We start from the raw sequence: 19,127 nt of genomic DNA on the forward strand, positions 1-19,127 counted from the left end.
TTAAGTTTGTGTAAAAAAACATTTACAGAAACTTTTTAATTACAATATTTTAAAAATATAAGTTCGTTTACTTAATATTTAAGAACAAAGTAAGAAAATGAATTAATATAACAATACCAAAAAAGATTTAGTTTCTTTATAACATTACATTCAGTTTTTATTTAGAATAGCTTCATTAAACTTACATAGAACTATAAAAATTAAAATAAACAAATAAATATTTCACTACGTTATATTTGATTTCTTTATCGAAAGAACAATATATTTACTACGTCATAATAATTTTTTTAAATGTTTCGATAAGACTAATAATATAAAAAAATTAATAAATATATAGACATCATTTATTAATTTGTGTGGAATCTTTTATAAAGTTGATATCTTTAATACTGAATACTGAGATGATGTGAAATAAAGATTTTGTAGAATATTTGAAAAGTCAAGATTATGTTTATTTGGACTGATGAAAGAGATTTAGAATTCACAATAAAATAATGAGTACTAATGAATTTAATTTTAATATAATTTTTAACTTTTGTATTACGTGTGTCTTTTAAAACATAATGTATTAAGTATTGATTTTACTTATTTAATTGTATTCAAGAGCTTCATTCTGTAGAAAACTACCCTATTAATTCCAATAAAATAATTTTATTATTACATTTATATAAGCCTATAACTAAAAGGAACTCGTCGAAATCGATGGTTTTATTTAATTAAAATACAACTAGCTCACTTAAAATTTGGCTTTCTATACAGAAAGCATCTGTACAGCAAGTGTTTTCCGGGTCCGTCTGCGATTGATTCGCGTCTACCTGTCCTGCTGTACCAAGAGGCTTCTTTCAATTTTACATCCGGGTCCCGGGAGAGGCAATTTAGCATTCTTAAGGCCGACCAACTTTGACTGGTGCTGCTTGGAATTAACGGGAGTGGAGACCCGCCACCTGGAAATCGTCTTGTCGAATAAAACACTTAGCTCTACCAAGAGCCGGATTATCACGTTTACTCTTTTTTTTTGGTAGGTTTGGAGACAAATTCATCACTCAACACGAAATAACGAATTGGGCAGTTAAAATCACATTTCGAACTCATCATGGAGTAACGGTAAAATAAAAACAGAGATTTAAACTGCTATATTAATAAAACTAATTTATTTAAAAAACTGAGTGTTGTCGTTTTTAGTGTTAAAATGTTCATGTGTTTGTTTTATATTGAAGCATACAGTTTATTACAGATTTAATAAATTAAAATAGTTTATTTCAAAAATAAGAGTGGTTCTTAATCTTATACTCTTGTTAAAATACATCGTATAATATTTAAATTTATTAATGTTAAAAATAATATAAAATGTTTTATAACTAACGTGTAGTTAGCAAAAAAAAAAAAAAAAAAAAAACTCAGAGTGGGGTGAATCACTCGTACTAACGGTTAAAAAATAGTAAATCGTTCTTTAAGTCTAAGCGACATGTTTACACGTAGACTTCATATTGTACAGTACCTTTACCCCTCCACCACGCCCGAACGGTAATAAACTCTTCTCAAAATTAGATATAATTTGTTGACTCTTATATATACTGATACAGAATAAGAACAAACTACAAAAAAGATGAAATAAAAAGTCCAATAAAAATTTTAATAAGACTCGCCCACCGATCCCCAAACAACCCCCTAGTAATTTGTATCGACTATATAGATAAATCGATTGTTCCTTGAGAAGTCTGCAGTAACCAGGTTGGCAAACCTTATATTATAGATGATCTGTCCAGCATAAGAGAAACACTTATCAATAAAGTAATTTCTAATTTTACTAAATTGTTACTTAAAATAAATATCTAATATCTTTCTCGAGCAAATTTACGTAAACTCTATCCTTTCCTAGTATTTAATTTGATAATTTTAAAATTATACATTTACGTTGTTAAAAATACGGTAATAAATCTTTTCTTAAATTTCCCTACTTGATTATATACAAACTACTGAAAATTAGGAAATTTGTTGCCAGAAATGTTGAGATTGGAAAGAATGAATCTAAATTATATTCTACTAAATGCAGATAATTTTAAACTTAATTAAGTAGATAATAACAAATTCTAAATATATACACATATAAACAGTAATTTAAAAAGAAATTATTTGAATAAAATTTATTTCACAGAAATACCAAGATAATAAGAATGTAAATTTATGTGTTTAATAATTACAGGAATTCTAATAAATATTTTAAAATAATTTTTTTACATAACTTAAAAATATTTTTATATTTATAATAGAATCGTCTGTAACAAAATTCAAATGATTAAAAAACATTTTTCATTCCATTGCTCCTATCGTTATTAGAATTTTATTGGAGATACAGAAGATAAAATTTTTATTATTCCTTCAATACGTGTAATTAAAATAAAATAAAAAAATATAGATTTAATAATTTCATTAAACAAAATCACGTCATTTTAAAATTAATTGAGATTCTTTTATTTAATACAATTAAGCATATGTAATTAATATTACGTGATGATAAATGCATATATTTTAAATTTTCCTCGCTTTAGGGTACTGTTAAATACATAATTGTTATCGATTTTTTTAGATAATGAGCAATAAATTCGCAATAAACAAAGAAATTTGAAAAATATTATTTTGATATATCCAATTACTTCCATTAACATTAACGTGTCATTAATTATTCAAGTTATCAACTTTAATAATTAATAACACGTTAATTGCACGTAGAATTAAACCTGATTTGAGAAATCTTTCATTAAGCTTTCTTTTTCACATCGCATTATTTTTTTAAATGTCATACATTTATGTATCACATAGGCTTACACAATATAAAGTTACTTTATACCATTTTATCTATTGCTTATTACTGTTGTTATTATTATACCTTTTGACAAATTTTAACCCAATTATTAATAATTATTTTGTTGAATTATGAAGTAATTAGACAATTTCTTTACTCTTCCTTTTAAAAAATATTTTTTTATTCATTTCAATAAAATTATTTTATAATTAACATTTAACCAATATTTTTCTCTTTTTAATATATAATTGGTAGTAAAAATATTTAATATTATTTTAGTAATAAATTACTCATTTGAATATAAAGAATTGACTAACAGTAGTCTACTGAAGTGTAGTTTGAAAATCCAAAAGAATCAACTTTCCTAAGAAATTTTTTCAGAAACGTTATAAACTATAACATTGCAATCTTGAATGTTTGCACTTTATATATCGCATTAGGTTGCCAGAAAAAATAAAGTTAGGAAAGAATAGTTTCAAGTAATTCCTAACAAAAACAGAATCAGTTCTAGATAAAGAAAAGTGGCAATACGTTTATTCTTATGTATTTCAGCTGAAAACATCTGCAGCTATAAATTACAATGATGTCTATCTTTAAAGTAAATCAATGCAAAAAAATCTTTATATCTTTTATAACTTCAATATTGGACTTTTTACAGACCTTATGCATAAAATGAATAATTTACATATGATTATATCTATCAATAAAAAATATAAAATTTTAAAAATTTACAAAAACGATATGATTTAAAAGTTTACTGTGCTGAAGATTTTTGTTGATAACTTTAACATTTACTTAGTGATCCGTTTCCCTTAGGTAAATAAATAAAATTAATTAATTTTCAAATTCTTAACATTCGTTACAGTGCTATGAGAAAGATAAGAGAATTTATCGAATTTTCCCATTTTTTCAGATAAATATTAATTAATTTATTTATTTATTTTCCAAATTGATCTACAGGTATCTCCAATTACAGGTCTGTTTAACAAACAAAACAATATAATATAAAAATTGAAACGTAATATAACATGATATAACATTGCATACATACATGAAAAACAATTGAATTGAATTTAACACATGACGTGCATGAATATATAAAAAACACATTAATATTTTATACTTCAATAACATTAGTATTGATGGAATTACAGTATAATTATTGAAGATTTAATGAGATTTTAAATTATAATTTCCGATTACTGCATTCTAAGTTATTCATCATCAAATCTGTTATAATTTTATTTAATGAATGTCGATTTAGATTTATAACTTTGATTGAATAGTTTTTAAAGCTTGATTCTACTGTTCATTGATAATAAATAGAATGAAACAGCACGAAAATTATATTTTAAAACAAATATACACTTCTACAGCTAAGAAGAAATAGAATTTGCTTCACGATTATGGAGGTTCACGTTTTTTATATCAAGCTATACAAATATTTAATGTTTTATATTGCTTTAGATTTTCCTAGTACTAAAGAAAATTCGAACATTATAAATTTTCAGCTGTACTAATAAAACTATTTTTTACATTCATCCATAAATGTATATCAATTAATTTTACAGCACATTGATATCATATAGCAAAACTATATATTAATATATATGTTTTTAACGTCATAATAATGCAATAAACCTATAGGGTATGAATGATGATATTTTATTTCTGTGCAGTGACTTACCTAATAAAAATCCGTCTTTGCTCCACTGGACATCTCCACCTACGTTTTCGACATGACACTGAAACTCGACCGTTTCTCCTTCGACTGCTTCTCTATCTTGGGGCTTGACCCGAAAATACTGTTGTTTCGGTCCATTGCCTACAACAGTAAGATACTCATAAATGTTACTGTTATATCAGATCATAAATATATATATATATATATATTATATATATATATATATGACTATAGTTTAATAGAAAAAATAAAATCTTGAACTAAATATCAATATACTGTGTTATGTGGTTGTCAAGTATAAATTTTATGATAATAAATAATTTTCGGGTATGTGAACTTACTTATTTCGGAAGTATGATGGTAAATGAAGCGAAATGATTGAAGTTTGGAATATTTCTCAGCTGTAAACCTAATAATATTATGTATCTTATACCCTGAAGCTGATAATATTTGTATCTCATATTACAAAATTTGATAAAAGTTTTAATTGTAAACACTGCAGTTACAATAAACTTATACTTTTAACTTAATCTCCTAATCCTAAATACGTCATAAATCTCATGACATTTTTATTGGTAACAATCTTTCAGAGACATGTGACATCATTTTATGCTAGAAGAATAGATATATATATATTCATTTGAGATATAGGTATATTTATCTTCCATTCTACACTCACTCACATACACACGTAGATAGACAGACATATTCATATATTACAGTCTAAATAGAATTGATACGCTATGTTTAAATACTTCTGCATACGATTTAAGACATTTCGTTCCACTTTTATACAAATTAATTTACAAAGTATCTTAGTTATTATAAAGTATTAAAATTTAAATTTAATAGACCTGTTTTAAGCGTAAATCATTAATATTTATTTATAATAAAACCAGCGAGAAGGAACAATAATTGAAGATTATACTGATGTTAGCGATTTAAAACTGCAAACACTTTTTGATTTATGTATCTAATTGTAGAGATTAATGCAATCATTATCTTTTAACTTTTAGTATCTTGAAACGTCATAAATATATGTTTATAACAGTAAATGCCGCAGAAGTATGTAAAGTATATTTAAATTATTATTCCCATTAACATTCTTTAAAATACTTTGTAATAAGATAAATTATTATTTCCTTAGAATACGCTTGATTTTATGAGATTTTAACATATTCTAATATTTTTGTGCATTTAATTAAACACAAATTCCTTAAAATGTGTAATTTATTTACAAAAGAATATAGCTAAACGTTTAACATCAATATATTATGCTTCGAAGAGTTCAATCTCATTCGTCTCGTAGCATATTGACCATTCTCACGTTGTAGATAATATTACATTTAATATAACTATAGCATATGCATAAATGTATTATGCTTTCTATTTAACAATTAATTGAATTTGTTTATATATATTCCTAACAATCATATTGCATAAGTTACATCACTACAAACTTCATTAGTAATGCACAATAAGAGATAATGTATTTGTATGAATTGTTAAACATATTTTATAAAAATTTATTTGCAATATTAACTACTACAGGTAGAGGAGTATTCAGATTCACGTTTAAAATTCTTTGTATTTCTCTTAGTAATTACAGAATATATTCAAATACTTTTCATAATGCATATAAAAGCATCATTTGTTCACGAGTTAAATATAGATTAACGTCAGTAATTATTGTCCATTAAATGGAAGAAATACATTATTTCACAAATTCAGGATAATTTCATTTAACACTTAATGTTGTTTATTATACATGCTACAATTATTTACTATTTCAGGAGGTGTATAAAAGTCTACAGATGTCTGGAATAAATTTATATATCAAGAATACGTTCAATTTTTGAATACGAATACGAGAGAAGAAATTAATTGATTAAATAAAAAATGATTAAAAAATTACTTATGATATAAATAATGAAATTTTAAATAACTTTTTAATGATATATTATTAAATAATTGTGACAGAAATTCATTTGTGATTACGAAGCGATAGCAACAGAGTGACGACAGGTTTGTTTTACTAATACGAGTATCATTATTTTTTTTAAACAATATGCAGTATTTATGTTTTAATATTTTCATTATCTCTTTTTAATTATGTTACATTTTCATAAATCTATGCGCTTTATTTTATGTAATCACTAAAGAATAAAACTACGAGTATTATTTTAATATATTTAAACTGGTTATTATATCACAAGAACTAAAAAATGGTCCCTTTCTGGAAGTAAGCATTTTACATTTAAAAATGTATTATTATAATATTTTGAATAAAATGGCAGACATCTGTAATGCACTATTAACACAAAGTTTTTCGTTGAAATACTGTATTCTTTTAGACATGTTGGTAATTTATGAATATTTATTTTCCCTCGTATTTGTACTTGAGATTTATATATTCTTTCATTAACTATATAACAGAAAAACATTATAAATTAAAAAGTAATAAATGATCTTTTGGATTATTAATATTTTTGAATTAATTTTTCTGCTTTCCTTTCGTAACTGTCCTATATCCTAAATAAAGAAAATTATAAATGTAATTAAAATTTCATTCATTATTTAATATATTTTTAGAAAGACTTTCATTCCACACATTATTTAAATATATATATATATATTTATATTTATATATAATAATAATATATATAAATAATATATATATTATTATTAAATTTTGTAAGAAATTAATGAATTACTAATTTCTTTGTAAATCATCAATAAGTATTAAAAAATCAACACGAAGAAATAGAATTTATATAGAAATTAGTTATGTAGAGTTTATAAAAATAAAAACTAATTAAATAAATCTATTGTAGATTAAATAAGAGTTTAAATAAATTACTTTCATCGTTTACTTTATTAATATGGAATTAATTACTCTATTATAGCAGTAGGATTATAAAAATCATATTTAAAAAATGAATTTATTTGCTTTATACGCTATTTTCTGTGTAATTTTAATACTTATGATAAAAATTATTTTAAATGTTGTTTTAAAAAATCTTTAAATGTGGAACTGTTAGGCAGTGATTTATATATATATTTTTTAAAATTAAAATACAGTATTTACGTTAGATTTCCTTCGAGACAGAAAAATTTAATTCAAACTTTCTATGGTGATTGAATGTATGAAAATATTTTAGTAAAATGCGTCTAAAATATTTTTTTCATACTTTCTATACGTTTTTTCAATATTTTCATTTTTTATTTTACGTATTTGAATAAATATGAGATTCTGTCATCCTATAGAAAAATTCGTTTTTATTTTCTGAAAAAATAGAATTCCGCTTGATATGTCCATCACGTGAATAAAGAATCTGTGACGAATGCAACTGGAATAATTTCTATGAATTTTGCTTGGAGAGCTTATCGTATTTCATCTTACATCATTTTCTTATACAAAATTCTAGTCGATAGTGAGAAGTATATTTTGACTTTTAAAAATATATTGTAAAATATCAAGTTCCTATAATGCTAATCAGCGGACAAATGATTCCAAATGCAAAAAAAAAACAAAAAAAAACGAAAAAAAGGAGAGTGCAGTCGTCATACATAACCTGATTCAGAAGCAATTATCTATGCATTCGAGTACACTCTTTCATAATAAGAGAAAAATTGTGTATAAATTAGGAAGACTAACACACCAAAATAACATTTTTAATTTATGCATTGATACTACTATACAATCATAAAGTATTCTAAGATAGTTTTGTAAATTTTTTTTTAAATTTAAATCGTTCCAAAAAGTTTTATTTATTTATATTTTCGTAAAATAATTCACAAACCGATCTACTTTCAAATGTAAACACTATAGGCTATTTTAGTCTATAGTATTTAGTTTAATTGTTAATTAGTATTAGTTTAATTTTTATTAATATAATTGAAAAAATATTATTATGTACAGTACAGTACAGTACTTGTCATACTAAAAAATAAACTATAAAATTTTCTATTTTGTAAAACTAAAATAAAACCATAGCCTTTTTACATTTTACTTAAAAAGTAAAACGTAAAAATGCTATGGTTTACAGTACTTATATAAAATGTTTAGATTACAATTATATCTACTAAATTTTAAAAATTTTATTATTTAAGTCAATAATTAAATTCTTTTTAAAGCTTTCTGAATGAGTTTGATGAATTAAATTCCTTCCGAATATAACTCTTGTCATTAGAAAAGCGACAGTTGTTGATTTTATTATTGTTTTTCCTGAAGCTATTACCCGATTTAGTATTTATTCGGGCATCAACGTCACCAAGAATAGTTATGTTGTCTGTAGAACTGTGATGATGTCAAGTGGGAAAATAACACAGTTTAAAACTAAAGTGATCGAAACTCGCCTTTATTGTTTGCTACCTTATTTATTTATTTCGAATTTATTTTAAAATATCTGAGAGACAGGTTCTTCATATTGCTAAATAATTTATTATATGATATATATTTTATTAAATAAAATTAAATAGAAAAATTAATAAAACATTATATAATTACTAGTGAAAAATATTTCAGTATTTAAATATTGATAAAAAAAAATTTGAAGGAATATTTTTATTTAAACAAAATACTGAATTTAGCTTGTATAATCACAGTTTTAAACGATTTGATGTAATTTTTGTCCCTGAAAAAGAAATAAAAGTGTTTTATAATTATCTCCTATCTATATCATCAAGCACCTCTTTCGAAGTTTAAACAATAGACATACGTTCAGGATTTATTTACAAATTAAGAACTGATCTAAACGTATTAGTTCTTCATTAAGTGTATCTTCTATAATAAAATATAAGAACATTTTAAACTGGAAATCCAATCTTCCCATCGAATATTCTTTATAAAGATCGTACTTCGAGATTCATGATGTGTATGCTATGTTAAATGATATATATATATATATTTTTTTTTTTTTAGAAATTTAAAACATTCTTAAATTCTTTTATCATTTGTATGTTTTTAGATGGCTTGCGTGAATAAAAGATCACGCCAGCCGCAAATTTGTTTTGCGAAAACGAAAGTTGTCCATTTAATACGTATTGTCCATCAATTGAAGTTGTTTAATTGATGAATAGTTTATAATAAACAATATTTGAAAACATTGTTATTTAGTTTATCAAATTAAACTTATTTAACAGAAATTCAATAAATTATTGTAATCAAAATGGTAGCGAAATTTCTTAAAATTTACTTTTTAAAGTCAGATGTGAAAAAAATTAAACGTAGAATATCATTTTACATTTAAGCAGGAAGAGTCTCAAAATAATTTAAATAAAAGTTTAAAAGGTATTTAACAATATAAAATAATAACTACGTATTAAATTTGGGAACAACATCAGACTTTCTTCAGGAAGCGTAAAAAAATATTTTACAATGAAAAGTTTTCCGAATATAACATCAACGATTTAAACTTGCATTCATTCAGTATTTTTTGAAAAACATAAAAATCTATCGTTATATAAACATATTCAAAATATAACTGTCAAACGTCTAGTTTTAAACATGGTTTTATAATAACAGAATTTTATGTTTTTCAGAATATGGAAAAAATGAGACTTTAAATCATTGATGATGATATGCTATGTCCCAAGACATTTTAGTATAAACAATTTTTTTTAGACTTGAAGAGGTTTGTTGTTCTAAAAAAAGGTATTATTAAGACTTCGTGATATAGTTCAATTTAACAAATATTTTTTGTGTTCTAAGCAATTATCAAAAGCATGGAAGAAGAAACAAGGACATTAATGATAAAACATAAGCAAACTAAAATGAATTTTCAAATTAATTACGGCAATTTAATCTCTGAATTAACAAACAATTTAGAAAGATGTTATTAATCCTTTTAAAATTAATTTATGAAAAGATTACGCTAAACTTTACGTAAGTATATCTTTATTTAAATACAAGACAAATTTCAAATAAGCTACAAATAAAATTTCATATTCTACACAATCAGTTTTTTACAGTCTACTCCAGACATTTTGAAACAAAATTGGAAAGTATGGCAGTTGGAGGATCAAAATTATATACATTCGTAAATTGAATTTTTACTATATTTTATATTGATTAAATATAATTTATGTAGTTTAATACTGACTTTATGTACAGTACAGGCACTCCTTACTTTCCGTTCCTAACGACTACGTAGTTAAACAAATTGGTCAATTAACGAGAGACTTAATTGTTTTATTTATTCTTGATAACGAAGTGATGTAAAGGAAACTCCAACTTGATAACTTTACATTAATTTTAATCTCTTAGACTATTAGAACATAAAAATATAAACAGCAAAAATTATTAAAATGTATCAAAAAATTAAAGTGCATTTATTTAAAAAAAGTTATTCAGGATAATAAGAATAATAGGCCTATCTCTATCACTAAACAATAGGCAGAAAAGTTATTTTGCGTGAATAAAAAAGCATGGACTATTATAAAGCCCATTATATCTATGAAATATATTATTATGAAAGAGTATTAAAAATTTATGATAATAATTCAATTTTCGTTGACCTTTGACACTAGGGATCAGGGGCTTAAGATCTATTAGTCCCTATGTAAATCCGCACCTGTATATAATCTTAGAGATTTCGAACGTTTCGTGTAGTAGGGAACAAGACTAAGATTATGAAAGGAGATTTCCCAGATTCGAACTAAGAATGAAGATTCCCTGCGCAGGACTGCTGGTAAGGTCGTTAAATGAGAAGTGGCTATACGTTTTACTATGGATTTAACTTTAATATACAATACTATTAGGGCTCTGTGTAGATAAAAATACAGATTGAATTTTCAAATGTGTATGTTTTAGTTTATCTATATATACAGGAGTTCCCACTCGGGTTGACCATACAAAATTGTGAATAATTCTGCAACACGTGCGACAACACAAAATAGGACTCAAAATGTTCACTATTTCGTGCAGAATTGAATGGCTGCTATAAAGTGGAGCAAGGATATCCATACCTCTGATGCCAGTATAGAAGAGATCCAGTCGTTTTATGGAGAAAGGGTTCTCTCGACTGGTTTATGGCCACCGTGATCGCCCGATTTAAGTCCGCCGGATTTTTTTCTAAAACATTTGAAAAGCCACGTTTATGCAAACAAACCCAGAACAATCGGGCAACTGAAAATAAAGACACAGCGTGAAATTATTGTCATCGACAGCGATAGGCTGCTTAGGGCATTCGGGAATATGGATATTCGCAATTTTAAAGAATTAGTCCCGCGTGAGACACCCAATACAATTATAATCAAAAATGTTAAGAAAAAAGTAATTCTTTTGTCCATTTTTCAATCTGAGGGCACTAAAAGGATTTAAGCAGACTCATTTCCTGTCAGATCAGTTTGTAGTGTGGTCGAACAATATAAACAATTCTTAACAATTGTAAAGTAATATGCCTATAGTTTGAGAAAATTATTGCATTGAATTACTGTATAATGAAATATTAATTTACAAAGCATTATTAAAATTAATTATTACTAATATATTACTATAATTATAATTATAGTTATGAAAATTTAAATTAAAATTTAGAAAAATAAGCATTAAATTTTGCAAATAAAATCAAAAAGGATAGTGGTTGCAGCATTATATATATCTTTCAATAATTTGATTATTTGCTAATTTAAAAGTTAAGAGATAAGGAATCCTAATAAAGTAAATATTAAAGCCAATTTACTCGTCGACTTCATAAATCATCATCTAATTCTAGAAGTAGTTTTAGCGACAAAAAACGTTTACAATTGAAATCCATTAGAGGCCGTAATGATCGTCTCTAAACTAAAAAGTATCATTTGTACTTAGCTTTACTATTCGACAATGAATTGCATTTATAAATCTTCTATTAAAGATAAATCTTGAATTATGTATTATTCAATGATTTAATATACGATAATTAATCAGCTATAAATAATAGAATGAGATGGTTTTGTTGTATTTTTTCAAAGTAATTAATATTTATTTTTGTATAAATTAATTTTTTCCTTTTATTTTAAAAATTATTTGAGTAGAAAATGTCAATTTTTTAATGTTTTTAAATAAATAAATAATTTTTAAAAAATTTTATTTAAGTGTAAATTTGACAAACTTTGTTTAAACAATGATTATAATGTATTCAAATTTACGAAATACAGTTATTAATTATGAAATTACAGTTGTCATCAATTATCATATCCGCATACTTATAAAAAGCTTAGTTTATGTGAAGTTAATGATGCGGGTGGAGAGATAAATAAAAATATAAACCTTTCAACAACTCAGGTTGTCGAGATGAAGAATATGATTTATGCAATTGGACAAAATCCAGATTTATCTCGTGAACATTTTGAGATTTATTTGAAGCAAAAAATTCTTAAATAAAAATTTCGAAAAACATAAAACTTTATTATTAAAACTAAACATATAAAGTTTATTTAAAACATCAATACTATTACAATATTAAAATATTACATGCTAATTTATAATAGGGATAACTTATAAATATATTTTTCATTTCAATCAAATTAAGTTTTTAAGAAACAATTTTCTATTTTGAAATTTTGAACTTTCTACCGAATAATATGTTTAGAAAATGTTAAGGCATTGAAATCATTCAGAATTAAATAAAAACGACATTAAAAAGAGGGTAGAAGTTTCACTTTTCGAATTGCTTCATTTTAAGGTTGTATATTGAACAAACGTGAAAGTAAATTATCGTAAAAAAAATGCAATCCCTGGTGGCAATTGACTTGGTCTTTGCAACGAATTACCTGTTTAAGATCCTCTGAAGCAAAACAATATGTTTGAGAATTGACTGTCATTCTATATAAAATTCCACATGGAGCAATTTCTTCTCGTCCCAACGCACAGTCGCTATTATCTTCTCACTAATGGAGTTCACTTAAACTTTCTTGGAATTGAAGAAATGGTAAACTTCTGTCGCTTAGATAAAATTTCCACGTAAGATTCGAAATTATAGACCTCGTTTTGTCTCACATTAGCTCATAAAAAGTTTCTAGAACTATACAACGAATAGACAATGGAAAAACTTGTGAAAACTTCATTTAGTCTTTCCAATTATATAAATTATGAGATTTTAAGTATACTAAAGATTAACTTTAAAAAATAAACTAACTTATACAAATATTAATAATTCATTTTATTTCTTTTAATTTTATAAAGGAAACTTATAATTCAATTTAAAAAATTACAAAATGAATTAGAAGATAAATTGAATAATATATTCACTTTGTAAAATTATAAAATGAGTGTATAATATCTTTTATAACATGTAATTACATAAAAAGTTTATTTGAAAATTTGAAAATTTTTAATTTATTGAAGTAATGCATGTTTTTTTTGTTTTTTTTAAATATTGCTTACATAAAAGCAATTTTATACGAAAGAAACTCTATAAAAAATCAATAATTCTATCTATATTTTAAAATTTTAAACTTGGATGCTTTGATAAAAATGATAAGTAATAAGATTTTTTGAAGAAATAAAGTCGAGTTCATCGAATGAGATAAACAATATTAATATTCTGTTGACATATATCCAATCTGAAACTCCTTGTCTTTCATATATATTCTTATCGCGTATGTTTCACCCCATTCAATAATAATCTCAACACATTCAAACTTTCTTTTATTTCCTAGTAACCTTTGAAAAAAGATCATCGTAGGATTGATAGAAAGAGATCTCGTTAATCTTCGTTAAGTAGAATCTGACAATTCTTTCATTATATTGCTTGTCTTCCCTGATGGACATTCTAGCTGTATTATGGAGTGTTCACTCGATAACACAGAGAGAGTAAATACTCAACGACATGAAAAAATTCTTATTTAACTACAATAGTTATAAGATTCTTATAAAATATTGTCTTTTATAATATTTAAGATTGCTTTTTTACTTTAAAGAGATCGTTTTTATTAAAATAAAATGAATAATATTAGATATAAATAAATTACTTATATATTCTTTTGGATTTAATATCAGTTATAATTGAATAATGTATAAAGAAATAATATTTAAATTGTAAATGAAAACATCTGATAAAGTTACAGTAAATTATTATTTTCATTCATAATAATAATAATTTTTAAAAAATCAGTAATAATAAATTAAATTGTAGGAAGTAAATTTTTCCTTTTCATAACTATAAATAATCTTTATGTGAATTACAGATATGAAGTTGAAGTATTTCAAAATATAATTTAATATTTATTTTTTGACAAAATTTAAAATCACATTTATATCATGTTTTTATTTTAAATTATACAAACTATATTTTTAGTTAACTTAATATAATTTTATTTGGTTGTAATTCATAATTATAATCTATAAAATTTATTAATGACAAAATAAATCGTTAAAAAAGTTTAGATTTAGAATTATTTTAATATTAAGAACTTTTTTACTTATTTGTTGCAAACTTCATAACATTGTCGCTCGTAGAAGAGTTCGACTAGTCGGCCACATTTTTTGTATGGAGAAGAATAGGATACCTAACACAGCCATGAAATGGTTTCCCCGGTGCCAAACGACCACGAGGACGCCCCAGGAATACTTGGCGTAGAACTTTCGTCAAGATTTGAAGATGCTTAATATAACGTGGAGGAAGCTGAAGCCATCGCTACGATCGAAATCGATGGAAGATAATTGCTTTCAGGTATGCTACTTAGCATCGGAGAAACTACTGCTACTACCTACTTTATTGATAGGCTAAGCAATGTCATTTTTTGAAATAATTTATTTTTATAGATCACCTTCGTTTGGTAAATATTTCATTTACATTTTTAAAATTATATTCTAGAATATAATTTAAAAATCACTCTTTTACGAACTTGCAAGAAAGAGTGATTTGAAAAAAGAGTGATACGTAATCACTCTTTTTCGAACTTGCAAGAAACACAATGATGTCGACTTTTGTTTCCCCAATCATAAAGAATTACAAGGTATTCTGAAACACAGTCTTTCTTTATATACTGTTCACGTTACATGTTTCGACCATCTGTGTGACTGTCTTCAGATGTGTATTGCTGACATGATTTCTATAAAATTATATTATAGTAAAAAATTATTTTAGAATTTACTGTATAGTATAGTGTTATATGAATTATATCAGCAATATATATCTGAAGAGAGTCACAGAGATGGACGAAACAGTAGCTAAACTAAAAGTGTGTTCCAAAAAATCTTGCAAGTCTGCAATTGGTGGAAAACATAAAACGACTTTGTTGTATTCCTCGCAATTTCGAATAAAGATATTACACGTTACCATCATCCATAATAAATTTTAATCACTTTTTTTTAAATCAATATTTCATTTTTAATCCGTTTAAATAGAAACACCACAGTTTAAATATCACACAAATTTGGAATGGAGTATAGTGAATTCTTGGTAAAGAAAGAATTGAAAACGATAGAAAGAACATCGAGTGCCTTACCTGATCAGTAAATTAGACTATAAATGCGCGATACCTGTAACAAACTTTCATTAAACTTTACAACGATTCTTCCGAAAGAAGCATATAACAAAAATAAGACAATTGGGTATAAAATGTTTGGTTGTTGTAATGCTATTTACAAAACAGTAAAGATTTCAACCGGAAATTGCCGTCACACAATTGGACGCACACAAACGTATAGCAAATCTCAATAAAGAAAGTGCTCACCAGAAGCTTTTAAAATTACATTATATGAATAATATGGCAGTAAGCTAATTTATGTACTATATACATATATAGTACATAAATTAGTTTAATTTTGTTATCTTTCATTTTATGTGTCAAGAAAATCAATAATTTTTATTAACTGAGAGAATCATTAATTACAAACGTATTAAATTAAAACTTAACTTAAAAAATAAAATAAGATTCGATATTTGCTGTCTAAACTTCAATATTATGTGTAGTGTTACGATCAGATAGAAATAACGACAAATAAAGAATTATTAGTAAAGATAAACAAGAAGAAGAGGAAAAATTAATGAAATGTTATGTTTGTTAGTAAATATACATTTGAATTGATACGCTTCGAGTTTTAGATCGATGTCGACCGAATAAAGAAAAATTACAAGTAAAAATCTTACGGAAATTAGTCTCAATCGATCTCAGATAATGAAGAAAGGACTAAAAAATAATATATCTTAAAAATATATATATGTATTTTGATGTAATCTAAATAATAATATGGTAAAATTTTATTATCTGATAGTTCAGTAGTCCAAACAACTTTTAGAGAATATTTTGTTAATTAAAATAATAGATTATAACTGGTCAAGTCGGACCGTAGTTGGTTAATCGCTAAGCAGAGTACTTAGTGATGTGACGTGCATCATCGCTTTCCTCAAACATGCTCAGGAATAATCCTGATATAATTAATTATTATGTTACGTCACTTAATTAAGTAATTGTGATCAATTCAGATTATGTGATTTCTCTCAAGGAAAAACTTTCTAGATTTAACGGTAACAGTTTTATTTGATTAACCCAAATCTCTTTTGATCTGATGCCTATCGTTCCGAATTTAAATTAAGAAATCTTCTCAATATGCAGCAATTTATGGATTAAGTATTTTACACGAAGATAACACGCATCATGATGACTTAACGTAAGTAATAAATGATGTGACATATGACGACATAGGGCTATATGATGTCAATAACATTTACTCGGTTTATTATGTGACATCATAGGAAAAATTACCTTGATGTATGACTAAATAGCACAAAAACGACTAATTCTCAATACGAGTTAAATTAAACACTACAGATTAAGACTTCCAATGTAAACGATACCAACAATAATAATAGGGTATAAACATAGTGTATATAATTATCATATATATTGTACAATTATTAAAGTTATAGTATACTGTATATTAAAGGTATTGTCTGTATATATATATATACCTTTAATAATAGTACAACACATATAGTAGTTTTATGCAAAATATTATTCATTATACTCTATGTTCATTATTTATCTTCTACAGTTTTAAAAATACATTGCGACCTGTTTCAACACTATGTGAATTTAATCTTACTCATATATATCTGATTATGTTTAAAAGCAATTCTTGATAATTACTTGGGTTACTGTTTCAAAAATTAAAACGTAATAACGATAAGATATTTGCATGTTTTTGAAAGCTAAAATTGAATGTAAAACGTTCGATCTAACTAAATAATAAATTGTAAAATTTTTATAAAATAATTTAGAGTAATATGTTGTCATAGATACTGTATTGTGAATCCTTACAATTCTTAGAAGTGTTTTTCGCAATCGTATTCAACATAAAAATATTTCAAAAAGTTAGAGGAATAATTACAGCACTAAATTTTGCTGATATAATGATTTATTTTATATAGTTTTGAGACTTATATATGTTATTACACATGATAGTTGAAAAATGATACTATCTTGTATATGCACAGTCTTACTATAATCCTTTTCGTAAATCTTGACAACTCGAAGTAACAAATGATAAATGTTAGTTATGATTCGAACGGGCATAACTGTATATTCACCAAAAGTCAAATAAACATTCAAGGAAATATGTATAGATTATTTTACGAAATGTTTATTAATTGCGATTAAGATTTTCGAGTGGTTAATTTAGAACTAATACTAAATATATTAATGTTTAATGGTTTATAATTTAGAAGATAACAAATTAGATTTTATTTTAAAAGAGTCATTAATAATACATGTAATTACGAACATATTTTACATGTAGGTTTTAAAAAGTATGTTGTATTTTAAAATGATTTGTATTTTTTGTGTTTTTAAGGAATTGCCTTGTTGGAAAAGGTATTTCTGACCTTTGTATTAATTAACAAAGAATAAAGAAAGAATAAGAATAAATACATAATTATTTTTCCTCTCTAATGATGCTAGAGATCAATTCCTGCAAAGTAAAATGAATTACTGAAAACGAACTTTTTACTATCCTAGGATTTTTCATGGAATGTTTCGGTTCCATTATTCTTCGTCCATTGGAGTTGACATTCGCAAGGGAGTTTTGAACCCATAATGGAGATACTATATCTTTTTTATGTCCTAAAATCCAGAGAAAATAGACTTAACATAGAGAGAAAAAGAAATATATTCTGTATATTATATAATATATCAGCAATAAAGAGAGTAAGTTTCATATTCCAAGTTAAATCCTAATTACCGGAAATTGTTAAAATAATTAGTAGTTATTGTTACCAAATTTATCGTATTTTTATTAATTGTCATATTCATTTTAATATTAGTGTTCTTTATGTTCAGTATGCAGGAAGTTATTGAAGTGAATCAATAGTTTTAAATACATTTCCACTTAAATTTATTTTTAAAAATGAATATGTTTAAATTGCAGTTAAGCAGAAATACACATAAATACAAAATAAAAGATTTTCTAAATTCAAAAAATATTTTTAAACTAAACCTAATATATTACGAATTAAACCGAAATTTTTAACTATAGTTGATGTTATACTAAATTCTAAAGTAATAATTACAAATGCAATTTGTATTTTTACGACATAATTTTGTTATATACTCTTCAAAGACTGCGTAGATTTGCACTATAGACTCTAGTATACCTTTTAAACACAGCCGTTTATTGCTAATATTCGAACGTTTTCGGTTATTTTTAATAACCTT

The 19,127-nt window shown here is 24.7% G+C and overlaps 1 protein-coding gene across 1 annotated transcript in view; it reads right to left on the reverse strand.

Moving 5' to 3' along the window:
* LOC136979468 (synaptogenesis protein syg-2-like) overlaps window positions 1-19,127 on the reverse strand; it is a 176,380-nt gene that overhangs the window by 100,816 nt on the left and 56,437 nt on the right. The window contains exon 2 of the mRNA XM_067275477.1: window positions 4,491-4,628. Coding sequence (XP_067131578.1) covers window positions 4,491-4,628 — 138 coding nt within the window. The remainder of the gene's footprint in view (window positions 1-4,490; window positions 4,629-19,127) is intronic.

Source organism: Centruroides vittatus, unplaced genomic scaffold (assembly GCF_030686945.1).
Source record: "Centruroides vittatus isolate TY-2023 unplaced genomic scaffold, ASM3068694v2 contig_628, whole genome shotgun sequence".
Classification (NCBI taxonomy): domain Eukaryota; kingdom Metazoa; phylum Arthropoda; class Arachnida; order Scorpiones; family Buthidae; genus Centruroides; species Centruroides vittatus.